The 25,890-nt window shown below is 47.8% G+C and overlaps 1 protein-coding gene across 1 annotated transcript; it reads left to right on the top strand.

Moving 5' to 3' along the window:
- Window positions 1-24,294, top strand: TNFSF13B (TNF superfamily member 13b). Its single transcript, XM_049778531.1, has 6 exons — window positions 1-198; window positions 293-383; window positions 13,513-13,569; window positions 20,563-20,675; window positions 20,744-20,894; window positions 23,918-24,294. The coding sequence occupies exons 1-6, from the start codon at window positions 1-3 to the stop codon at window positions 24,028-24,030; spliced, it is 723 nt and encodes a 240-aa protein (XP_049634488.1). The 3' UTR covers window positions 24,031-24,294.
- Window positions 24,295-25,890: the final 1,596 nt, after the last annotated feature.

Consider the following 25,890-nt stretch of genomic DNA (forward strand, 5'->3'; position numbering starts at 1 on the left):
ATGAGCCCGGGCCCCGAGCGCATCCCCGGGCAGGGCGGCCTGCTGGCCCTGACGCTGCTGCTGGCCCTGCTGGCCTGCGGCCTCTCGGCGCTGACCTGCGCGCGCCTGGCTGCGCTGCAAATGGAGCTGGGCGGCCTCCGGGCGCAGCTGCGGGCAACCCGGGACACCCCGGATCCCGCGGCTCCCTGGGCCCTGGAAGTGAGTGCACCCCGCTCCCCCGACGTCGTGGGCTCGGCTGGGCTCGGCTCGGCTCGGCCTGGCCTGGCCGTGACTGGGGTCCTTCTCTCCTTAGGGGCTCCCGGCACCCCCAGATGCGGGGAGAAGCAGCTCCAGGCACGGCGGCAGGAGTAAACGTACTGTGGCTCAGGGTGAGAAGGAAACAGGTAAGGGTCTGGGGTGCCGACGTGGGGGCTGCAGCCGCCCAGTGTGGTGGGGGCGCGACAGGTGCATGAGTACCCAAATACACGCACGCTTCCAGGGTCTGGCCCGATTCTGAGCTCAGGTGAGCCACTCCGCACGTATGATGTGCTTGCTTGGGGCCTGCTGTAAGTGGTGTGTGTGTGTGTGTCTGTGTGTGTGTGTGTGTGTGTGTGTGTCTGTCTGTCTGTCTGTCTGTCTCCGGGCAGCAGGGAACCACCAGGGAACCCTCCCACAAGACAGCAGGTGCTTCTGCCTGGACAGCAGGAATTTGTGTGTGTGTGTGTGTGTGTGTGTGTGTGTGTGTGTGTGTATGTGTGTGTGTGTGTGTGTGTGTGTGTGTGTGTGTGTGTGTCTCCGGGCAGCAGGGAACCACCATGGAACCCTCCCACAAGACAGCAGGTGCTTCTGCCTGGACAGCAGGAATGTGTGTGTGTGTGTGTGTGTGTGTGTGTGTGTCTTCAGGCAGCAGGGAACCACCACGGAACCCTCCCACAAGACAGCAGGTGCTTCTGCCTGGACCGCAGGAATTCCCCACTGGACAGGGGCTCAAGGCAGCTTCGCTCAGGGCTGGAGATCCCCACGGACCACCTTGTGCCAAAGCTGCCTGGTGTGTACTGTCGTCCCAGGGGCAGCTGTGCGGCTGTGCTTGTGCACGCGTCTGAGTGTGTGAGCAGGTTTGTGACTTGGGGGCGTGTGTGTGGCTGAGTACGTGTGTGAGAACATGTGTGGCCGTGAGCACGTGTGTGGACAAGTGTGCATGAGATGCGCACATGTATGAATGCATGTCCGTGTACATGGGCACGTCCTCACGTCTGCTTGAAGGAGCGAAGTTTTCAGGCACGTTGACGCTAACTTTGAGCTCTTTCATCGGCTCTTCTGAGCTTTTGGTCTCTCCCCATCCATTCAGCCACTTCCGCCTGTCCTCCGTTTCACAGAACTAAATCGATTCCAGGAACCACAAGAGGGTGGCACATCCCACATCCTCAATTCGGGTTCCTTCTGATGGCCTTCCCACAGAAGATCGTGGCAGGGCTAAAGAGCACAAGACCAACTGGGTTCGATCCCCAGTATCACAAATGGTCCCCAGAGCCCCGCCAGGAGTGATCCCTGAGAGCAGAGGAAGCCCTAAGCATCACCAAGTGTGGCCCCAAAACGAAACTAACAGACACAAAATCTCAGTCAGTCTCACAAGTCCTGGGTCTTTGCTCCCACTGTGCAGAGGTGTTTTCTAGAGCAGCTGGAGTGTGTGGTTGCAGGGAGGGAGGTTTTGGACCCTCTGACTTGACTTGACGGGGTGGTGGTGGTGGTGGTAATGATGATGGCGATGGTCATGGTGGTGATTTCTGTGCTTTTCAAAACATGTTGGCACTGGCAAGAGCTGGCTACAATTTGCTTTCTTTCTTTACTTACTTATTGGGGTTTTGGGGGCCATACCTGGCAGTGCTCAGGCAGTGCTCCTGACTCTGTGCTCAGAAATTACTCCTAGCAGACTCAGGGGACTCAATGGAATGCAAACCAAGGTCGACTTCATGCAAGGCAAAATGCCCTTTCTGCTGTGCTATCACTCTGGTCTCCCAATGTGCTTTCAAATGACCCAATTTTTTTGTTTGTTTGCCTTTTTTTTTTACATAAAAGCTGCAGCATTTCATCTTCTTTTGATATGTTGCAGCCATGTCAGCACACCTGGGTAACTTCCCTTCACCAACTCACGATGGACCTTCCCTCTGAGATGTTCTGCACTCAGCGCTCAGGATGGCTTCCTTGCACCCCAGCAGGACCCAGTTTTGTCAGCTGTGAGCCCAGAAACCATTGTCCCAGGCTGCATTTCCATGTGGCCTGGGCCAGGAATTTGCTTTTCTCCTAAGACCCTGCTGGGGTTCTTCCTCCTTCTGTGTCCAAAACACCCTTTTCATGCCTTCTAGGAACTCAGAGGAGCCAACCCTAAAGGTGCAGGCTCATTCCATGCGCCAGCACACCCTGTCACCGTCTCTCCCACCAGCCCTTGTTTTTGTGACCAGCAGAGCTCGCTAGGTTTCGGGGTGTGCCTGGCCAAGTCTTTCCCAATTGTTGTTGTTATGGTGTTTATGGCCCACCTCTGAGGGGGGCTGTTGGGTTATTCATGTCCACTTCCCCACTTACCTCTTGGAGCAGACTCATCTCCAGTTCCCTCTGTCGCCCCCCCGTCTCAATGGTGGACCGAGGACATATCCTGGAGGGCAGGATTCAAGGACCCACATGTGGTGCCAGGGATAGAACCAGGGTCTACTGCGTGCAAGTCAAGTGACTTCTCACAGGTCTCAGTTTGGGCCCCAAGAGTTCATGTCAGGGTTGCCTCTCCAACCCTGTTTGAAATGCTTTATTGGTTTTGGGGTTCATACCCACCACTACTCAGGACATTTTTTGCTCTGGCTTGCTCCTGGCAGTGCTTGTAGGTATCATATGGAATGTTAGGAATGGAACCTGGTCTGCTATGTGCCAAGCAAAGGCCCTTCCCACTGTGCTATCACTCCAGTCCCTGAAATATTTTTAACTTGAAATGAAAAAGAAAGGATTGATGGAAGGATGCAGTGTCTCTTTTGGAGGGGAGCAGATGGGTACCCTCTCCTAAGAGCCTCTGAGGTTCCATTGAGACTCACTCGTGGCCTGGAATGGCAACTCTATCTGGAAGCCATGTTAGGGTGTCCTAACTGGCCTCCTGCTTTCCTTGTCTTGATGGAAAGGAAAAGGGAGAGAAAACAGATAGCTCTGAAGGGGCTCTTGAAGGCTCGGCAGAAAATGAGGAGATATTACGACAACGTCACCTCCCATCCCCGACGAGGGTAAACCTGCTTTGCTTGGCTTTGAAAACAGACACCGTGGCCCCAGCTTTGCTTTTCTCCCAGTGAAAGTCTGAGCAAGTTAAGTGTGTTTGAGAGCAAGTGTCTTGTTATGGTCTAGCAAACAGAAATGTGGGGAAACCCACAGTCCTGGGATTGCCAAATGTTCACATTAGCCAAAACTGTCATCCCCTCAGTGTGTCTGGAGATATTCCCAATGTTTTTTATACAAAAGAGATGCAATGATTGTGGTTTTGTGAATGCGTGTACCGAGGACTCTTCACAAGTGCCCTGAAACTCATCTGCACCTTAAATCCTCCTTACTCCTCCTGTTTGTATCCTATTGTATACCTCTTAAAGGCAGTTCTCAAAACAAATGCTCACCTCCAGTGGGTCCCCCTGACTGGAGCATCCTTCATTGCTGGTTAGTCTCCTTGCTCAGCGGGGAATTTCACAGTTATTCAAAATCACGTGTCTTACACGAAAGAAAGTTCATTCCTCACACTGATTCAACTTGTCTTGATGCTAATCATAAAAAATCTGGGCAGAAGCAAAAACGATTCCGAGAAGTATACAAAAAAGAGCTGGCAAATAAGACTTTCCGGGGTCTGTTTGGGGGCCACATGCTGTGGTGCTCAGGGCTTCCTCCTAGCACTGTGCTCAGCGTCCAATGCCAGGCCACTCTCTGTGGTGCTGGGGGCTCAGATCTAATTACACACGCCCTGCCAGCTGGACTGTCTCCCCTTCTCCAAAGCCCTTCTTCTTTCTTTGTTTGATTTGGGTTGGCCCTGTTGTTCTTCTCTTCCATCTTCCTTTTGAAACCAATGGCCCTGGAATTATTCTAGAATCACAGAAAAGATGCAGTGATACTGCAGAGAATTGCAAGGTTGCAATCCTAGTTGGCCCTACTGTTTACCCTCACACAACAAAGCTCCTACTCATGACAAAGAAACAAGGATCTGCCTTGTTAACCTCCAAGTGAGGGTGGGAGGGAGAACTCAAGGGGCTGAACAGGGGTTCTGCATGACAGAGCACTATGTCTATGTCTAGTCCCCAACACCACAGATGGTCCACATTCTGCAAATGGTCCCCAGCACTGCCTATTGGTCCTGGCTACAGCCAGGAGTAGCCCAAGACCAAACAACCCCTCCAGACTGAATTTAAATCTAGTTTTCCACTAGTTTCCTTTCATTCGTAGGGACCATTCGTGATCCCTTGTTGTGTTCAACATCTCATGAAAATTGGTGTTTTGAACAGAATTTGCATCAACTCCTATGACAGAATAATTCCCTCTTGATAGACAGTTGTTTTTGCTTGGCTTGAGTGCCCGGGAAAATGGTTGCCTGGGAAAGTAGGGTCTGTAGCACCTAGTCAGTCCTCATCAGGATTAATGACTTGGTCAAAACTGACAGAAGTGTGGATTCAGCAACTCCACCATCCGCTGCACTCCAAATCCAGCTAGACAGGAGATGCTCACCCAGTGAGGGGGAGTGCTCCTTACCCTAATGAAACAGCGGCCTGGACCCGTGGTGATCTTGGACCAAAACCTGGAGCCACAGCCATAGCACAATGGGAGGGCATTTGCCTTGTATGCAGCTCACCGGGATTTGATCCCCAACATCCCATATGGTCCTTAAGCTGGCCAGGAGTGGTTCGTGAGTACAAAGCCACGAGTAACCTCTGAACACTGCCAGTTATGGCTCCAAAACAACAAAATAAAATAAAATCATAAAAGCTTTCCCCAAGTATTCCCTATATACACTCCACTTAAGTAATGAGAGGCTGGTGTGTGTGTGTGTGTGTGTGTGTGTGTGTGTGTGTGTGTGTGTGTGTGTGTGTGTGTGTGTGTTAGTTTCACAAGAGCTGGCCTGTGTTCATTTCCAACAATGACCTTAGAGTGCTAATAGGGCCCTGACTGACAAACCTTTTACTTTGTTCTTACCCCTTGTTAAGAAGTTTTGGGAAACGGCTAGGAAGCAGGTCCATTCATGTGGTCAGAAGGAGGTTGGGTCTGTCTGTTCCCCACAAGGTTCTCCAAGACTGCTGTTTGTGAGGTGCTGATCATAAAGTGGGCCTCGGGACTCACCTCCCAACCACATTGCATTGTGACAGTAGAAAAAAAAAATTGTCAGAAGTGACCAGTGGTGTGATTAACAAGAAACATATGAGTGGACACTGAGCTGGGTTCAGAGAGCACCAGCAAGAAGTGAAAGGGAAAAGAAGTGAAAGTAAAAGGGGACATTTCTCATGGAAGTGGGAAGGCCCAAGTCTCACTCCTCATGAAAGTGTACTTAGATCATTGCATTCTCCACCTTAACAACTACTCCAAGGCCAGGGAGTGGCTCTGTGAGCTGGAACACAAGCATGATTCCTGTTCCCCAGAACCACACCATCCCTACAGGCAGCACTGAGAGCAAACCCCATAAAATATAATAAAATAAAATAAATAAAAAAGAACACGAAGAGCAGGGGAGGGAGAATACCCTCGGAGTGTCCCTGTTGAATCCTGAGCCCAGAGCCAGCAGTAAGCCCTGACTACAGATGTGTGTGGGCCTCAAACCAAAAAAAAAAAAAAAAAAAAAGGTACCGAGAGATCTGAAAAGTGGGCTTCAATCATTCATTGCTTGCAAATTATCTGTTCTGGGCCCAAACCCACAAATAATGACCATGTTTTTATATTCATTCCAGTGCATGAGGGGGGTACTATCGCTCTGGCCCCTAGAAAAATGTTTGGGTATTTTGTTTGTTTGATGAAAGAAAGTGGAATTCTAGAGGAAGGCCCTGCCTGTGTTGTAATAGTACTAGCAGCAGCAGCAGTACAAGGTACATACTTACATATACACACATGCACATGTAAGTAAATCAGTCAAGTCAGTCAACCAATCAGTCACTCAATCTTCTCAGCAACTAAACAACCCAAACAAACTTCAACCTTTCTCCTCCCAACCTACATTTATGGGAAGGATCATTGGCTGACTTTTAGCTTGTATGCTTATATCTGTCATTATTTTTTCCCACAAATACATCCAAGACTACACGGCACCTGGCCCCCCGGCCATCTTTTATTCCTTTCTTTTTAATTTTATAGAAAAGTTCGTGAACCCCTATTTAAAAGATAAGAAATTTAAAAAATGGCTCTGGGTTGGGGGTCACTCCTCATAAAGCCAGGGTAGGCACTGTTCACTGTTCTTTCATTGTTTTCTCTCTCTCTAACCCTAACCCCAACCCCAATCCCAACCCTAACCCTAACACCAACCCAAACCCCAACCCTAACCCTAACCACTAACCCCTAACCCTAACACCTAACCCTAACTCTAACTCATAACCCTAAACCTAAACCTAATGCCCAAACCCAACCCCAACCCCAAACCTAACCCTAAACCCAGACCCTAAACGCTAAACCCTACCCTACCCTCACCCTGACCCTCACCCTCACTCTGACAAAGACCCTGAACCCAAACCTTGATCCCTGACCCCTAACCATAAACCTAAATGTAACACTGACCACTAATACCTAACCCTTGACCCTAACACCTAACCCTAGCTCCTAACACTAACCCTAAACCTAACGCCTAACCCTAACCCTTGACCCTAACCCTTGATCCTAACACTGGACCATAAACACTGATGCTTACCTCTGACCCTTGACCCTTGACCATGACCTTATCCTAACACTAATTCAAACACTAGACCCAAACCCTAAACCTTGACCCTTAATCCCTGATCACTGACCCTTGACCTCTAACTCCTGACCATGACCCCAACACAACACCATTGGAACTTGACCTATAACCTTAGAACCTTGACTCCTGAGCAAAACCCCCTGAACCTTGACTTTTTTTTTTGGTTTTTGGGCCACACCCGGTGACGCTCAGGGATTACTCCTGGCTATGAGCTCAGAAATCGCGCCTGGCTTGGGGACCATATGGGACGCTGGGGGATCGAACCTAGGTCTGTCCTAGGCTAGCGCAGGCAAGGCAGGCACCTTACCTCTAGCGCCACCACACCAGCCCCTGAACCTTGACTTTTGACCCATTAATCCTGACCATGACACCTAAACCCTCAAAACTGACCCTTGACCCATAATTATTGAACCTTGACCCCTGAGCACAATGTCCTGACCTTTGACCATTGAACCCTAACCCCTAACATTGAACCCTGAAGCTTAACCAATACTCCTGACCCTTGACCATTAAACCCTGACCACCGACCCTTGATGCCCTAATCCTTGACACTTAATCACTGAACACTGGTCCTTGACCTCTAACTCATGACCATGACCTCTAAACACACAACACAGACACTTGATGCATTAACATTTGAACCTTGACCCTGAATACAAACCCCTGAACCTTGACCATTGACCCCTAACTCCTGACTATGACTACTAACCCATCAAAACCATTGATACTTGACATATAACCTTTGAACCTTGACACCTGAACAAAACCCCCGAACCTTGACTGTTTTGTTGGTTTTTTTTTTTTTTGGTTTTTGGATCACACCCAGCAGTGCTCAGCGGTTACTCCTGGCTCCATGCTCAGAAATCGCCCCTGGTAGGCACAGGGGACCATATGGGATGCCGGGATTCGAACCACCGTCCTTCTGCATGAAAGGCAAACGCCTTACTTCCATGCTATCTCTCCGGCCCCATAAAGATGAATTAGCGAACCTTGACTCTTGACACCCAACTTGCATTATGACCTTTGCCCCTCATTACTGACCTTACCTTTGAACCTTGACACAGAAACAAACCCATTAACCTTGACCCTTGAATGCTAATCCTTAAAATGATCCTTGACCCTTAACCCTTACCACCAACCCTTGAACCATGACCTATGAACCATAATCTTTGAACCTTAACCCCTGTCCTTTGACAGGTTTCCCTGTCATATAAACTCGACCCTTGACCCACTTAGCACTAACCCTTGACCCTGTATACAAACCCCTGCGCCTTGACCCTTGAATTCTGATCCCTACGATTGACCCTTACTCTTTTTTTTTTTTTTTTTGGTTTTTGGGCCACACCCAGCGGTGCTCAGGGTTACTCCTGGCTCTCTGCTCAGAAACAGCTCCTGGCAGGCATGGGGGACCCTATGGGACACCGGGATTCGAACCAACCACCTTTGGTCCTGGATCGGCTGCTTGCAAGGCAAACGCCACTGTGCTATCTCTCTGGGCCCTGACCCTTACTCTTAACACCTGACCACTGACCCATTACTCCCTTACCCTTGACCCATAACCTTTGAATCTTAACCCCTATGCAAAACCTCCTGAACCTTGAGACTTGAACCTAACCCTAACATTGACCCTTACCCCCTGACCAAATGACCCATGACTTCCTAATCTTTACTCATAACCTTTGAACCTTGACTCCTGAGTACAAACACAGAACATTGACCTTTGAACCCTAACCCCTAACTTAACTCCTGGCAACTAATCAATGACCCTGACCTTTGACCATAAATCCCTGACCACTGACCATTGTTGCCTTAACTATTGACCCTTAACCCCTAACCACTGAGCCTTGATCTTTCTAACTCCTGACCCTTTGTCCTAACCTTTGACCCTGACCCTTGACACTTGAGCCCTGCCTTCTTTCCTTGACCCTAACTCAAACCCTAAGTCTGACCCCAAACACTAACCCTTAACCCTTAATCCCTGGCCAATTAACTTTGACCCCTGGTCCTTGACTCATAACCCAAGGCCACTGACCCTTGACCCATAACACTTGACCTGCATTGGTTCCCTATGCTACCCAGAGCAGTGGCTGCCCAATCCCTAAACCCTAACCCTTGACCCTTAATCCCTGGCTACTGACTCATGACCCAAAGCCCAGGATCACTGACCCTTGACCTAAAACTCTTGGCCCCTGACCCTTATCCCCTGATCACTGACCCTTGACCCATAACTCTTGGCCCTGAACTCTGACTTTTAATCCCTGACTACTGACCCTTGACCCTTACACCCAGGCCACCGATCCCAGACCCCTATCCTCTGACCCTTGGCCCCCTAACCCCTTACCACTGGCCCTTGACCCCTATTCTAGCCACTGACCATTGATCCCTAACCCTCACATTTCCGAGGCCCATCCTCCGTGGCGTTTTGTGCTCTCATGGCACTGGTGAATGTTCAGTCATTCATTCATTTAGAGTAAGGGCAGGTTTGGTTGGGTGGGTGGTTGGATTGTTTTGTGTCTTTTTCATATAAAGACAATGAAGCACAGAATTGACACATCTGTTTCCAGATAACTGCTGCTGAAGGGTCATTTTTAAAATGGGGCGAGTCAAGTCAACTGGAATAGAAGAAAGTTTAAAAACAGAATGGAAAGAAAGTAAGAGGGAAAAGTAGAGTAGCAGCCCACTGATGGAAACACTCCTTCTCCCACGAAATCAACAAGAGGAAGAGATAGCAGGAGGGTCCAGAAACTTTCCTTGCAAGCTGTCCATTTTGTACATCAGTGTGTTCCAATAGGGGCAAAAAAAAAGGAAGCTTTTCCCAAGAAATGAAAAATGGAGCTTCCACCAGATCCACACACCCCAGTGGTCCGAGAGGTGACGGACAGACAGACAGACGTGCCCGTGAAAGCACTGTGGACGGGCTGTCAGGGTGCGCAGTGTATGGAAAGTGAACTGAAAGGAGCGCCATGTCACCCACCGCTTCTTGGTTCAGACAAGGGGGAATTCTCTGGGCTGCCAGGAAAGTGGGTGCAGGGTTCAGTGAATGATGGAGCCACACTCAGCTGTGGGGTGAATCTGAATTGTGTGTGTTCATTGAATGCTCTAAGGATGTGTTTAAACACGAATGTTAGGTATGAGAGACTGCCTACATCTGCTTTTCTACAAGGTTAGAAAATTTTACTTTCTTGTTAGCAAAAGCTTATCGGTACATACTGTTTGAGCTATCAGTTTCTTCACAACAAACAATTCACAGGTCTTTATTATGGGTTACAAACCTTCTGAATGATAAGCTTTAATTTAAAAGATAAAAGTGAGTGGAGCCAGTGGCATCTCCAGGCTCAAATGGGCAAATTTTAACATCTCAGAGGTTTTTACTCCTAGGCTGGACCCTGGTGTCAATTCTGATATAAATTAAAAGATTAGCAAGTTTGCCAGGTGTTTCTATGAAGGGCTCCTTTCATCTGAGTGAGCAGCCTTTTAAAGATACGCAACATCTTTTTTGGGGGGGAGGAGGGGCCACACCCGGCGGTGCTCAGGGGTTACTCCTGGCTGTCTGCTCAGAAATAGCTCCTGGCAGGCACAGAGGACCATATGGGACACCTGGATTCGAACCAACCACCTTTGGTCCTGGATCGGCTGCTTGCAAGGCAAACGCCGCTGTGCTATCTCTCCGGGCCCAAGATACAGAACATCTTATGAAAGACTAACTTCACTTTGAGGATTACGAAGATTTTTGTTTTTTGTTTTTTGGTGGGGGCGGGGGTCACACCGAGCAGCGCTCAGGGTTACTCCTGTCTCTCGGCTCAGAAATCGCTCCTGGCAGGCTCGGGGGACCCTATGGGATGCCGGGATTCCAACCACCGTCCCTCTGCATGAAAAGCAAACGCCTTACCTCCATACTATCTCTCCGGCCCCATTACAAAGTTATTTTTATATTTCTCTTGATACTGATTTTCCCAGGCAAAGTGATATTTAATCAAGGCCGTATTTGTGTGTACTAATTTTGTCATCTGGAGGTAAATGCTTAACTACATACATACTTAACACAGTAGCAGGGAGATTCTTATTAGGCCAAATAAATGTTTGCAACTATTACTAAGCTTGAGAAATACCACCCTCACTTTTCAAGGAAGCGACCTCTCTTTGAGGTCTTTTCTCAGCCATCCGCACTGGGGGAGCCCAGTGGGCCTTCTGAGTTTCACTTTCCTTAAACTGTTGTGGTAATAGCCCCAATTCTTAACATGCAGGTTTTCTTTTGCCCGCCCCCCCCGAAAAAAATCCTTTACCAGAATTTTTTAGCCAACAACCCACCTCACCCCACCCGTCCCAGCCTCTCATCACAGCTCGGACCAGGGAAGGAACCATGACATCGATGATTATGAAGGTGCATCAGAAATTTTGAGCCAACAGGGGCAGGGCCTTCCAGGTGCGGGCCTCAAGAGATAGGCCATTGAAGTTTTACTTTAATTCCAAATCAAATACTCACCAGAGAAGCAAAAATCTTCGCTGCCATTTCCCCACATTCAAGCAGGCACCCCAAAGTTGCTGTTTCATCTTTTTCAGAGGAGCCTGTGCTCACTGTGTCTATTGTCATGAGTCTGTTTCCCTCCTCCCGGTGTGTCCAGGACTGAAGACCAGGAAAGAACAGGTCTCAGGCTGATGGCCGAGACCCTTTATTCCATTCCAGCAATGCTTCTAGAACACCAGAGGAGCTGGAATCGTTTCATGCAGGGCAGCAGGACCCAGGGCACCCGGGCTGTGAGACTCCAGGAAGAAGCCAAACTTAAGCCCTGGGGATCGGGAACATTTGGAAGCAACACATCGGGTCATAAAAGTGACCTTTTCTCGCTCACTAGAGCTCTCTAGGAGGGAGGAGGACTGTTCAGAGTCAGGCCTGTGTGTGACCTCTGATTATGGGCTGTCACCCCTCTTTGTGCTGTCTTTCCACATCTCTGGAGCAGTGTCTCTGAGACTTTTGCCTCAAGGAGAGTCCCCAGAGCAATGGCTTTACAGGGTCCCCTGAAAAGCTGTTCTCTGGGTAGGTTCCATCTGCCAGGTGTTTAGGAACAGCATCACGGTACCAACAGGTACCCACTGTTTTTCTCTCTTTGCCCTCATTTTCCTCTTACCAGGAGGCATGTCTCCTCATTGTCCAGAAGAGGTCATTGTTTGCTCCCCTGAGTGTTCCCTAGAATCTGCCACATCTCATACCTGGGCTGATTTGATGTTTCCCAGAAACTTCAACCTCACAGTCTCTGGGAAATTTTCATTACATTTTCGGAGATTTCTAACTCTCTCTTTCTCTTTTGGAGGGTCCAGAATTCTTTCCCAAAGACTGGCTTTGTCTGCAGAGTGAGGCAGCAGGGACACAGCTGTGTCTCTGTCACTCTCATCCACAGACACAGCTGTGTCACACTTTTCAAGAGTCACTTAAGCGCACATGAGTTTTAGGATTGTGTGCAGTTGCCTGTTTTTATCTGTGTTCAATAAGTGCTGGAAATTCTGGGTATTGTCAGTAATGTTGGCAGTAGTAGTTTTTTTTCAGCTAGTGAGTCATGATTGCATGCCAGATGTTTTTAAAATGAAACAGCATATTCTAGAATAGTCCAAGAGCCTAACTGGCTCCTGCACTAGACTTTAAAAATATAAAAACAGCTGATCATGACTAAATTTGCCTTCTCTATATGCCCAACCTAATTTAAAAAATTGTATGGAGGTACTGAGATTAACAATACTATTTTGGTTTTGGTTTTGTTTGGAGGCCATACCCAGTGGTGCTCAAGGGTTACTCCCAGCTCTGCACTTAGGAATCATGCCTGGCAGTGCCCAAGGTACCAATTGAGATGCCAGGGACTGAATTCCAGTCTGCTGCATGCAAGGCAAGCAACTTGCATCTTATCCTCTTTATTATCTCTTCTACCCCAAATTTATAATACTTTTAATGGCACTTTTTATGCACATATTCTCCCCACATCAGCACCGATTATCCTCACCAGTGGCCAAGAACCCCTCCCAGCAACCCCCACTCATAACTCAATTTGGTAAACAAAATCTCTGCTTCTAATAACTTGGACCATTTGTTGTTCCTTTTTTTATGTTTCCTTTTTATTCCTTTATTCCACGCATGGAAGTTCTCTCTCTCTCTCAATGTCAATGAAACCTCAACTCATTATTAGAAACGTATAAGTTTCCCAAGCAAGCTAGGAGTAAACACAACTTTCTTTAGTTAGTAGAAGGCAGCCATAAGCATATAAGTTTAACCTTTTTTAATTTTATTTTAAAATTTTGGAGGAAGGTTTAGAGCCACACTTGGGGTTTGCTCCTGGTTCTGTGCTCGGGAATCATTCTTGGCTGGACTCAGAGAAACATGCTTGGTGCCAGAGAAGAGCCCTACTTGACCTTGTGTAAGGCAAGCTCCCTACCCACTCAAGCTTCCTCCCAACCCGCTGGACCATCCAGCCAGCCTCCAGGCCTAATCTGTTAAAACAGGTGATGCTGGCAGATGGGCTTGGACCTGGGAAAGGAAGTCTTAGATTCTGGGACGGTCCATCTGAGTTCTGGTCTACTCACGACATGGCTGTGTTTTTGTTTTTCAGTCACTCAAGATTGTTTGCAACTGATCGCAGATGGCGACATGCCTATTATACAGAAAGGTAAGGAGCACCCCACTTTTCTCACCCAAATCATGCCCAGCTCCGGTACCTCCAAGTGTCTCAGCAATCTCCCTACCATGAAAATGGCATTTCCATGACCGATTTCTTTATTTTCTTTGGCTTGGGGGACCATATGGGACACTGGGATTAGAACCATCATCTATCCTGGAATGGCTGCATGCAAGACAAATGCCCTACTGCTGCACCATTGCTCCGGCCCCACAGGATCCTCTTTTTTTTTTTTTTTTTTTGGTTTTTGGGCCATACCCAGTGACTCTCAGGGGTTATTCCTGGCTATGCACTCAGAAATCACTTCTGGCTTGGGGAACCATATGGGATGCAGGGGATTGAACCGCAGTCTGTCCTAGGCTAGATGCAAGGCAGATGCCTTACCGCTTGTGCCACCGCTTTGCCCCCCCCCCCATGATCCATTTCTAATGTTAACTCATCTCTTTTGTTTTTTCACACACGTTGGTCAGAAATAGAAAAAATTCCCTCTTATTGCTGACTGTCCCCTTGTAAGGAATCCCCTGCTGATAAGGAAAAAACCAAGGTCCCATGAACAAGTACCATGCAGGCAATGAATTAGAAGCTTTGGAGAAAACTCAGGAAGGCTAAGCTTAGGAATGTTTGCATGGTGGCCCCCAAGGGAACCAAGGGCTGGGGAGGAAGTGAGGGGTAAGCGCAGTGGGCAGTGGGTCCAGGCCAGTTCCTCCTTGCACCATGGACTCTCTGCAGTAATCCCCCCACCTTTGAGACTCCTGGGCTACAGCACCAGCTCAACTGTGAGCGTGGTATTCACGCCTCAGCGGGTCTGCAGCTCCCACAAACTGTTCCCTAAGAAAATTGAAATACAGCACAGAGAAAGCCCCAAGGGTGAAAGAAAAGGGTCAGAAATGATGTGGTCAGAAAAGCTTTGCTTCCACAGGCCGGGAAGAAGCTAAACAGCTGCAGATCACACCACATGCTGCTCTGACCAAGTTGTGTTCGGGACACTGTGACCTTCTCCAGGGCTCCCACCCTGGACCCGCCCCACCCATCGAAGGGCGCAGGACTTTTTCTGAACCTCCTGGGTGTCAGCCCAGCTCCTACTGAGCATGTTCCCACCCCAGGCAGCTTTTTCTGGTGCTTTGAGCTGAGCTGCTGGTTCAAGCCTGCAACTCCATAGCTGTGTGTGTGTGTGTGTGTGTGTGTGATTGTGTGTATGTGTGTAAGTATGAGTATGTGTGTATGTGCATGTGTGTAAATATGTGTGAGTTTGTGTGTGATAGAGAGCAAGAGAGAGAGAGAGAGAGAGAGAGAGAGAGAGAGAGAGAGGAGAGAGAGAGAGGCATCATACGAGAGCATCCATTGCCGTAGGCAGCAGAGCTCATCCCTGACAAGATCCATCTCAGGAAAGCTGTGTGATGCCAGGTGTTGGCGGCCATTACTTCAGGTTCTGGGGGGCGGGGGGAAGGGCTGATTCATCAGGTCTCTGGAGTCCCTGAGTCGCCCAGGTTGACACTGCAGAAGGGACTCTTGAAACTCATGGCTTATCTGTTGGACAGTTGAACCTTTATTTCGTGGAACTCTGGAAACCAGACTTGTCTTCCACTTCCAGGGGCTACTCATTCTGACTCTAGAGATCTGGATGGGTGACTTTTCCCAGCTGTTTGTTTTGGGGCTAGAGGACTAGGGGCAGGGCTTGTGCTACCTGCTCTGTGCTCGGAGAACCAGACGGGTCCCAAGGATGAGACCTGGGTCTCCCTATGCAAAGCCTATGTGCTGAGTCCTTTGAAATCTCTCCCCTGCCTGAATAGGATAAGTTTCAGCCCTGTGGGTTCAGTTCTATAGGTTCTTCCTGGAAGTATTCACTTGATGCCGGGACTCGAACCTAAGGCATTGCATCCACTCTAACCCTTGAGCCACATTCTTGAGCCTCTAGCAACTTCTCCAGACTCTTTTGATTGCTCACAAAGGAGAGATCTGTTGTTCTGTGTGACCATTGATATCATTCTGTTGTGATCTTTTCAGTCACCTAAATGGGGATTTCCTTCCTCCACTCTTAATTCAGAGCCAGTTACCATATATACTCAAGTATAAGCCGACCCGAGTATAAACCGACCCCCCTAATTTTACCCTAAAAACTGGGAAAACTTAGTGACTCGAGTATAAGCCAAGGTGGAAAATGCAGCAGCCACTGGTATATTTCAAAAATAGAAATATATTCCCAGAACAATTACAATAATTGAGGAATCAGTAGGTTAAATGTTTTTCAATATTTATTGCTAAAGAAAAACTGTAAACTAGCAACAATCACTTTAAAACTTAAAAATGCAGAAAACCATAGCTTAAGAGGAAAGTAAGCTAAATTCCAAAGGTTAAAATCCTTCAAAACTGGATTCTTCCTCCTCCTCCTCCTCTGTATGTCCAAACAGAGCTTCAGCTGTATCTAATGTGAGGATATCAGCAGACATTGTCATCATCACTGAGTTCGCGGATATCATCATCACTGCTGCCGGTCTCATACAAATCACAGAATAGTTCAGTGGCATCCAGTTCAGTTCAGCCGCCTACCTGTTCAGCTCAGCCACGACTAGCACTGCCCCCTCCAACAGGCGGCAGAAAAGAACTGCAGACTATGTACAGGGGGTAAAGCACTTCAAGAAATAGGTCTAGCCTGTTTTTATCCCCCTGTATTTCAGATGATCCTCCCAAGCACTGCCAGAAGTAATCCCTGAGCACAGGATGACTAAATACCTGGATAAAAGAGGAAATCAATTAAATAAAATAAATAAAATTTGATTCCTAGAAACAAATGAGAATTCAGATACAAGCTGTCAGAATCTATGGGTTAGAGTAAAAAGTTGTGTCAAGGGGAGGATTCATAGCAATGCAAGTCTACATTAAGAAAGAAGAAAAAGCCCAAATCAACAACCTAACCTACATACCTCAAAGACCTGGAAAAGGAACAGCAAGTGCATTCAAAATGTGGAAGGTGGGAAAAAGTAAAAACTAGAGCAGAAATAAATAATATAGAAATGATAAAACAGAAAAAAGAATCAGTGAAACGAGATCTGGTTCTTTGAAAGAATATACAAGATAGACAGAACTTTAGCCAGACTCAAGGAAAGAGAAAATGTCCTAATAAGTCATTTCAGAGATGAAAGGGGAGAAATTATAACAGATCTCTCAAAAATTCAAAATATGAGCAACTTTATACTCTTAAGATGGAGAACCTAGAAGAAATGGATAAAATATAAATAAAATATTTACAATAAAAATATAATATAGATATAATGTTATATTTTATGTAAAAATAAAAAGATTTTTGAGTTATGTAACTCCCCAATGTTGAATGAGGAGGAAATAAAAAGCTTAAACAAGCCCATCACAAGAAAGGAAATTGAAATAGTAATTAAGAATCTTCCCTAGAACAAAAATTCCAATCCAGGTGGGTTAACTGGTGAATTTTACCAAAACTGTAAACAATACAAACTGCCCTTATTCCATAAGCTCTTCAAGAATGTTGACAACATTGTATTCCTTTCTAATATTTCCTGTGAAGGTAACATTACACTAATAGCCAAAGCAGATAAAGTCCTTCCAGAAAAGAACATTTCAGACCAATCTCTATGATAAACATAGATGCAAAAATCTTTAACAAAATCTTAGTTTAGTGAATCCAGCAACATATCCCCCCAAAAAATCATGAACCATGATCCAGTGGGATTCATCCTTTCTACGTTTTCTTAATCAGAATTTTTAGTGGTTTGATTTTATTCATTATAAAGCAAAATTAAATATGCACACAGACAAAAGAAACTCTTAATTTGCATTCATTAACTCTCAACCTATAGCAGCTGAGCCCTGGATATAACAATATTATAATTTAATTAAAGCTTGCTATACCGAAACAGTTGCTAAGTACTTTGAGATCTTTCCTTCCTTCCTTCCTTCCTTCCTTCCTTCCTTCCTTCCTTCCTTCCTTCCTTCCTTCCTTCCTTCCTTCCTTCCTTCCTTCCTTCCTTCTTGTTCTTTTTTTTTTTTTGGTGTTTTTGGGCCACACCCAGGGCACTCAGGTTTACTCCTGGCTCTGTTCTCAAAATTCGCTCCTGGAAGGCTTGGGAAACCATATGGGATGCCAGAAATCCCTACCAGGGTCGTCCTAGGTCCTGGGTCAGCTGTATGCAACGCCCTACCACTGAGCTATCACTCTCACCCCTCCTTTTTTCTTTTTTTAAAGAAAAAACCATCGTAACTTTTCGTTGTTATTGTTGTGCGGGTTCTGTGGACCCCAGTTATACAGGGCAGGTGCCAATATCTCATCCCAGTTGCTGAGCTGCCGTTTGGGCTTTGTTGAAGCTTCCTAGGCAAACACCTGCGGTCCATTTCTTCTTCCTGTTTCCCTGCCTCGAGCGTCCACTGACCTCCATGCACCTGCTGTCCCGCAGTCTCCTTTGCTCTGCACCGAGCAGTCTGGCGTGGGGAGGGGTGCATCTGCTTTGAGCTTGCTTTGGTCTGCGGGATGAGCTGTGACCTAGTTTCATTCTTGCATGTGGCGAGTCAGTTCTCCCGCACCATTTCCCTGTGGCCGTCATGGTGACAGCTCAGAGGGCTCAGTGGAGATGTTCTTGCATAACTCGATTCTTGTCTGGACTCTGGGGCCTCATAGTCCCCCCCCCCATGGCCCCTAACCCCTGAACCCTGCTCAGGGCTGCAGGAAATTGGGCACCTGCTCCTATTGCTGAGAGACAGAGACAGATTGAAAGAGACTGAGAGATAGAGAGGGAAAGAGAGACAGAGACAGAGATAGACAGAGACAGAATAGATAGAAAGACAGAAATAGACAGACAGAGATAAAGACAGACAAGAGAGGAGACAGATACTAAAAGAGTGACAGAGAGACAGACAGAGATTAAAAGAGAGACAGAGACTAAAAGAGACAGAGACAAGGAGAGATAGAAATAAAGACAGAGAGAGAAACAGAGCGAGAGATAAAAACAGACAGACAGAGAGAAACAGAGAGAGAGATAAAGACAAAAAGACAGAAAGACAAATAGAGACAGAAACAGAGACAGACAGAACAAGCTGCAGTATCTCCCCTGATGCACAGCTTCGAGTTCGGTGTCCTCCCCCCAACCTTCATCCCAGACCCTTGTCAGGAACTTGGTCTTTGACTGAGTTGCTGGAGAATATGGAAACAGCGCCCCAGAAACTTTGCACAGTGAGGGTTTTGCTTCTTTTCCTTCTTTAAAAAAGTCTTTAACAAAATAATATTTAATGTATTTGTACCATGATTTACAGAGTTTTTCATGGCTGAGTTTTAGACATAGAATGTTTCAGCACCAGTCCCACCCCCAATGCCCACCTTCCTCCACCCCTGTTCCCTGAGTCCCTCCTGCACCTCCCCTGCCCGTAGCCTGCCATTTGTTTGATAAAAATTAAACATCTTTATTTTAGGCCCTGTGGTTTACAGAGTTGTTATGATCTCGTTATTTCTGGCGTTCAGTATTCCACCACGCATGTAAAAGTCCCTCTAATCTGCTCATCATTATCCGAAACTCTCTGAAGCCTGCCCTTGGCAGGAAGGAAGAATTTACTTAATATTTTATGTATTGCTACCAGGAAATCAGAATGAAAATTATGTGGTATCATGCAACTGCACAAGTGACCACAAAATACACAAATTTGAGGTTTTGCAGGGCTAGGCTGAGGAGCACATATGGCAACTGTGTTAGTGTTTGTTTATTTGTTTATAATTGGTGACGTTTTAATTAAATCCACAGAAGTAAAATCCATTTAGTGAGAGGGCAAAGGATGGGACCACCCAGAAGTGGGAGCCTGATGACTGAGGGAAAAAGTTGATAGGACAGGTCACAGTCAGGATGGGCTGGCTAGGGACATCGCAGTCTCAGGGCCACCAGACAGCTCACGGGCACTCGGGCCAGGAGCAGGCAGGCTCGGGGCGGGAGCTTCTTAACACAGTAGAAAACTTGGTACCACCAAAGGCCTTGTTCATGGGCGTTTCGAAGAAGCACTGCAGACCGACAGTGGACTGCACACCTGCCTTGTGCTCTGTTTGCTTGTTGAACTGCTTGAATCAATGGCCCACATGCTGGGCAAGCTCTTGTGGAGAGTCGTGTGTGTGGGGGGGGGTGTCACTAGTTTTCATAGGGGCCCTTGGAAGGCCCTGATAGCAATCAGCTGCGCAGCGGGTATGTCCATGAGTGGTTCCTGCTAGTTGAGCCTCTCTTTGGGGGTTCCCTGAGTTGGCCACTTGTGCAGACCTGGTGGAAAGCTGTGACTCCTGGGTCTTCGGGGCACCTGGAAGTCCCGAGGGCAGGAAAAGGTGGCCTGGCTGGGCTCCAGAGCTGCCTAGAGATATCAAGCCGCAAACCCCATAACCTGGGGTGTTTCCTGCCTGCCCTTTCAATGGGCACCTTTTTGTTTGTTTGAGTTTTGTTTTTGCCAAACACAGCAGCTCTCAGGGGTTTCTCCTGGCTCTGCACTCAGGCATCACTCCTGGCAGGCTCAGGGGACCCTATAGGATATGGGGGCTTGAACTCTGGCTGGCCATATGCAAGGCAAAGGCCCTCCTCACTGTGCTCTTGCTCCAGACCCCAATGGACACCTTTAAAAACTTTGAGGGTTTTTATGGGTTTTTTTTTGTTTTGTTTTTTGGGGGGTGGGGAATTGGGCCACACCCAGCGGCGTTCAGGGGTTACTCCTGGCTTTGCCCTCAGAAATTGCTCCTGGCAGGCTCAGGGGACTATAGGGGCTGCCAGGGATCAAACCCAGGTCTGTCCCAGGTCAGTCCTGTGCAAGGCAAACACCCTACCACTGTGCTTTTGCTCCAGCAAAACTTTGATTAATAAAGTCTGGGTCTTATGATTTCAGTGTTAAATTCTTTTTAAGTCCGAAGCCTCTTTTCCGAGCGGGCTCAGCTCTCGGAGGCCAAGGGAGGAGAGGGCAGCTCCCTCCTTCCCCCCAACACCCATCTCTCCTTCACAGGCGAGTACACCTTCGTCCCCTGGGCTCTCAGCTTCAAGCGAGGCCAAGCCTTAGAAGAGAGGGAGAACAAGATCGTGGTCAAAGAGGCGGGCTACTTCTTCATCTACAGCCAGGTAAGTGGGATGGACCCACAGGGCTGGCAGTGCCCCCTGGCCCGCTGACGGTCTTGCGTGTCCCCCAGGTCTTGTACACCGGCAGCACCTTCGCCATGGGCCACCTGATTCAGAGGAAGAAAGTCCACGTGTTCGGGGATGAGCTGAACCTGGTGACTCTGTTCCGGTGCATCCAGAACATGCCCGCCACGTTGCCCAATAACTCCTGCTACTCGGCCGGTGAGTTGGGTCTTGGGCATAACATGTCTCTGGCACCAGTCCCGTCCCAGTGGCACCGTCCCTGCACCAGGCTCTGCAGGCTCCTTAAGTTTAGCTGTAGTTCTGCTTTCCCGCTTCCAGTGTCGTTCATTCTGTGGCTCAGAGAGATTCATCTCTCTCCAAGGTATATGCCTGAAACTTAAACAAACTCTAGACAAACCTTCCAGCTGCCTCTTTTGACTTCCTCCCTTGTTTCTTTTCTTCCATGCCCTCATATTTTTATAGTCTAAGGCCCAGGGAATCAAGGTGACCTCCTTGGTAGCTGGCTGGCATCCCTTTGTTGTGCTGTTCTTTAAAAAAATTTTTTCGGGGCCGGCGAGGTAGCGCTAGAGGTGTCTGCCTTGCAAGCACTAGCCAAGGAAGGACCGCAGTTTGATCCCCCATCGTCCCATATGGTCCCCCCAAGCCAGGGCAATTTCTGAGTGCTTAGCCAGGAGTAATCAAACAAGTGTGACCCAAAAAAACCCAAAAAAAATTTTTTTTTCATTTATTTATATAGGTTTTTGGGCCACACTCATGGTGGCGCTCAGGGATTACTCCTCGTTCTATGCTCAGAAATCATTCATGGCAGGCTGGGGAACCATGTGGGATGCCGGGAATTGAACCTGGGTCTGTCCCCTGTCAGTGCGTGCAAGGCAAACATCCTACCACTATGCTATCACTCCAGCCCCTGTTTTGCTGTTCTGAGCACCACAGATATTCGAGATCTTCCTGAGTTCATCTCTCTCTTTCTGACTTTCTTTACTTAACATGGAATCTTCTCCTAGAGCCAAGGGCCACCCATTTTACTGACATAATTTCATCCTTCCTTGCAGCTACACAGTATTCCATTGGGTCTATGCCCAACACTCCAAAATCTGTTTGTCTGTAGTTGGACACCTAGTTTATTCTATAGCCCAGCTATTGTATGAAGAGCTGCTGTGATGAATAGGATTGGTTTTTCTTTTAGTTTGTTTGGGTTTTTTCCCCTAGGGAAAAAGGCATCCATAATTGTGGTCATCTGGAAGAAATCGAAGTAACTCAGTGTTGTTATTTCGACTTGAATTGGCACGCTGAGGTTACTTGACCATGCTCCATGATCGATGCTTTAGTCAAAATAGTAGATCCACTTCAGTCTATACAATGATTAGTTTGTTAACCAATATATTCTATTTCTTATGTGTTTAAGGTAATTCAAAAATGCTTTGCCAGATCAGGGAAGTACACACATTATTCTTAGCATAAAAATAGATTGCTTGGGTTTTTTTGTTTTTTCTTTGTTTGTTTGTTTTGGGTTGTTTTCTCCTGGTCCTTGAGGAAAAAAATATCAAGATTCTCAGGGGTAGAATATTTTGTCATTCCAGTCACCACTCATGTGTGTGGAATGGCAGATAGCACGTTGAAAATGTTTGGTACTGAAGAAATAAACACCAGTAGATTGTTGCTGAGGCAGGCCCAGAGGCTGCAGGGTAGTCTACAGCCCAGGAACAGACCACCATGTACTGTGGGACCTTCCCGCCCACGTGGGCAGTTGAGGTGTGTGTTGCTTTGGTCATGTCTCTACTTTTCCTCTGGCCCCTGCTTCTCCCTTCTCCCTCCTGTTCATCCTTGAAAACTGAACCCAAAATACATGTCTACATCTGTATTTCAATATAATAGTGGTCTTTGTTTTTGGTTTTTGGGGTCACACCCTGTGACGCTCAGGGGTTACTCCTGGCTATGCACTCATAAATCACCCGTGGCTTGGGGACACAGAGGGATCGAACCATGGTCCATCCTAGGCTAGCATGGGCAGGGCAGATGCCTTACCGTATGTGCCACTGCTCTGACCCATATAACAGTGCTTTTTAAAAGCTTCTCTTGTCTATTTGTTTTTTGTTTTCTTTTTGGGTCACACCTGGTAGCACTCGGGGCTTACTCTATGCTCAGAAATCGCTCCTGGCAGGCTCAGGGGACCATCTGGGATGCCGGGATTCGAACCACCGTCCTTCTGCTTGCAAGGCAAACACCCTACCTCCATGCTAGCTCTCCGGCCCAGCTTCTCTTGTCAATACGATGAAGCACTTTTTATTTTTCCCTGAAGATTTTGGGCCATACCTCGTGATGCTCAGGACTTACTCCTGACTCTGCAGTCAAGAATTAATGCGTATGGGGGTCTGGGGATGGAACCCGGATATGCCAGCCATGTGCAAGGGAAGTGCCTTCACTGCAGCCCTGAAGCAAACACTGGGAGTGATTTGCTACCCGACTTTTCTTTTCTTTTTTTTTGGTTTTCGGGCCACACCCAATAGTGCTATGGTTTACTCCTAGCTCTGTGCGTAGGGATCACTCCTGGTGGTGCTTGGAGGATCTTCTGGGATGTGGGGTGTTGAATCTGGTTGGCCACTTGCAAGGCAAACACCCTCCCACCACCACCCCAGTGCTGTCACTCAGGGCCCCCTGAACTTGACTTTCTTTTTTTTTTTTTTTTTTTTTTGGTTTTTGGGCCACACCCGGCGTTGCTCAGGGGTTACTCCTGGCTGTCTGCTCAGAAATAGCTCCCGGCAGGCACGGGGGACCCTATGGGACACCGGGATTCGAACCAACCACCTTGGGTCCTGGATCGGCTGCTTGCAAGGCAAACGCCGCTGTGCTATCTATCTCCGGGCCCTGAATTTAACTTTCTTTCATGCAGATGTTTGTATTCCTTTTATATTTTCTGACGTGCCATCAGTCATGGATGCACTTGGATCTGGCATGACTCACCGAGCTTCCCATCACCTTTCTGTGTGCTTCTGTTGCAGTTGTCCAGGCAACTCTCTTGCTTTGCCCTCGGAGACCATTAAACCACAGCTTCTCCCCACCCCAGTCTCTCTCTCTCTCTCTCTCTCTCTCTCTCTCTCTCTCTCTCTCTCTCTCTCTCTCTCTCTCTCTCTCTCTCTCTCTCTCTCTCTCTCTCTCTCTTTCCCCCCTTTCCCCACCATGTGCACTGATGCCCTGACAATTCTGTGGCTTCTTCTCTGCAGGTATCGCCAGGCTGGAAGTAGGTGACGAGCTTCAACTCAGCATCCCACGCAAGAATGCCAGTTTCTCCCGAGACGGGGACGGCACCTTCTTTGGGGCACTGAAGCTCCTGTGACCCACAGTCCTGGCGTGGGGCTCTTCCCTTCCGTCTTTCCCTCTGTACCTCCAGTGAGAAACGTGGGGGCTGAAAATGCCAAAAAGATTCAACACACACACACAAACACACACATGAACTCACCATGGGGCCTTCCTTGTCTGCCAGCTTCTTCGTTTTGCTTTGGCTGTACCCAGACCCAGCAGGAAATCTGGCCACAGCCGAGCCTTGTCATATGAATGCTGAGAAGGCCAGCCCATGCCAGGAAAGGTCAAAGGGGAAAAAACCTTTCGTTGAACTGCCCCGTCCACCCACTTAGTCATTGATACTAGTGGTAATGGAGGAAGAGCAAAGGGTAGTGGGCACTTTTTCAAAAATATCATTTTCTTCCTCCCAGCCCCCTCCTGTGTCCACACCCACAGGCCCATAGACATTTGGGGCAATCTCAGAATCTGGGCATGTTCCACATGGCCACACCACCCTTGACCCCATGGGGTGTCAAACCAGGACTCACTCAACAAACCTTGCGTTTAATCCCCAGAAGATCAGTCCCAGTTTTCCTGGACTTATTAGACAGCTGGTCAGGGATGAATAAAGCTGGAAGAAAGCCACAGTCAGGGCCGGAGTGATAGCACAGCAGAGTGGGCATTGGCCTTACATGCAGCTGACCCAGGCTTGATCCCCAGCATCCTATATAGTTCCCCTGAGCCAGCCAGAAGCCATTTCTGAGCACAGAACCAAGAATAACCCCTGAGCACCACTGGGCATGGACCAAGCCAAACAAACAAGCAAACAAACAAACAGAAAAGAAGGTTGCAGTTTCTGTGACTCTCCGCTTGCCTTTCTCCATCCTCAATAGCTGATGACTAACTCAGATATTTCCACTGGAGGGCACCACCTTGTTCTGTGACTCTACCAGCTGATGGCACGTTGGAAGGGAGGGTCATTCCAATCGGATCTGTGCAGGTTAAGTGTTCGCTGAAGAATGTGAGTCAGGGGGACCTTGGTGACGGTGTGACAGAAGTTTATGTCCTTTTCCTTCCGTCTGAGGCTTCTTTCTGGTTCCCAGCCCGGACAAAGCCCTGCCTGTCCCCTGCCTTTACTCTTGGTTCCTTTACGCCTGGTTCCATGAGCTCCCCAGGAGCTTCGTGTCTGGGATGCCCCTTCCACGTGTCCTTTCCTGGCCTTGCTTGTCCTCTGTGTCCTGGTCTCCTTGTTCAGCTGCCCCCAGCAAACATTTCCCTGCAGTGTTCACGAAGGAGCTGGGCCACCCTGATCCAACCTCCCGTCCTTCCCTGTCAACACCAAAGGGTCCATGAAGTTACACTTGTAAGACCCAGAAAATGTTGTGTTTGGTGGCAAAACTCGGCTCATCGCTTTGGAATCATGTTGTTTGGGTTTCACCATTAGAATAAGATAGTTGATACCTTTTATTTTATTCCAGAGGGGCTAGTGAATAAGAATCCTATAGGGGAGGAGGCAGCAGAAAGTGCTGAGATTGGCCAATAAAAACTTTCCAACTTGAGTCTCATTTTTCCAGTCTCATCTACAACTGTCTTTTTTTTGGGGGGGTCACACCCAGCAGCGCTGAGGGGTTCCTTCTGGCTCTACGCTCAGAAATCACTGCTGGCAGGCTTGGGGGACCCTATGGGATGCCGAGATTCGAACCACCGTCCTTCTGCATGCAAGGCAAATGCCCTACCTCCATGCTAGCTCTCTGACCCCTGCTTTATATATATAGGTTTGCTATCACAGAACTCAATGCCAATTTTCAAAATTAGGTGCCAACTTCTAAAACAACACTGAATCATATATATATTAGGGGTGGAAAAATTTCTGAGAACATGGCTATTTCACATGCATTTAAAAGAAGGATTTGTA

The sequence above is a fragment of the Suncus etruscus genome, chromosome 8, assembly GCF_024139225.1.
Source record: "Suncus etruscus isolate mSunEtr1 chromosome 8, mSunEtr1.pri.cur, whole genome shotgun sequence".
Taxonomy (NCBI): domain Eukaryota; kingdom Metazoa; phylum Chordata; class Mammalia; order Eulipotyphla; family Soricidae; genus Suncus; species Suncus etruscus.

Coding starts and splice junctions, on each gene's coding strand:
- TNFSF13B (XM_049778531.1), top strand. CDS start 1: ATGAGCCCGGGCCCCGAGCGCATCCCCGGGCAGGGCGGCCTGCTGGCC. Junction 20,676..20,743: donor ACTTCTTCATCTACAGCCAG/GTAAGTGGGATG, acceptor CGTGTCCCCCAG/GTCTTGTACACCGGCAGCAC. Junction 20,895..23,917: donor TAACTCCTGCTACTCGGCCG/GTGAGTTGGGTC, acceptor TCTTCTCTGCAG/GTATCGCCAGGCTGGAAGTA.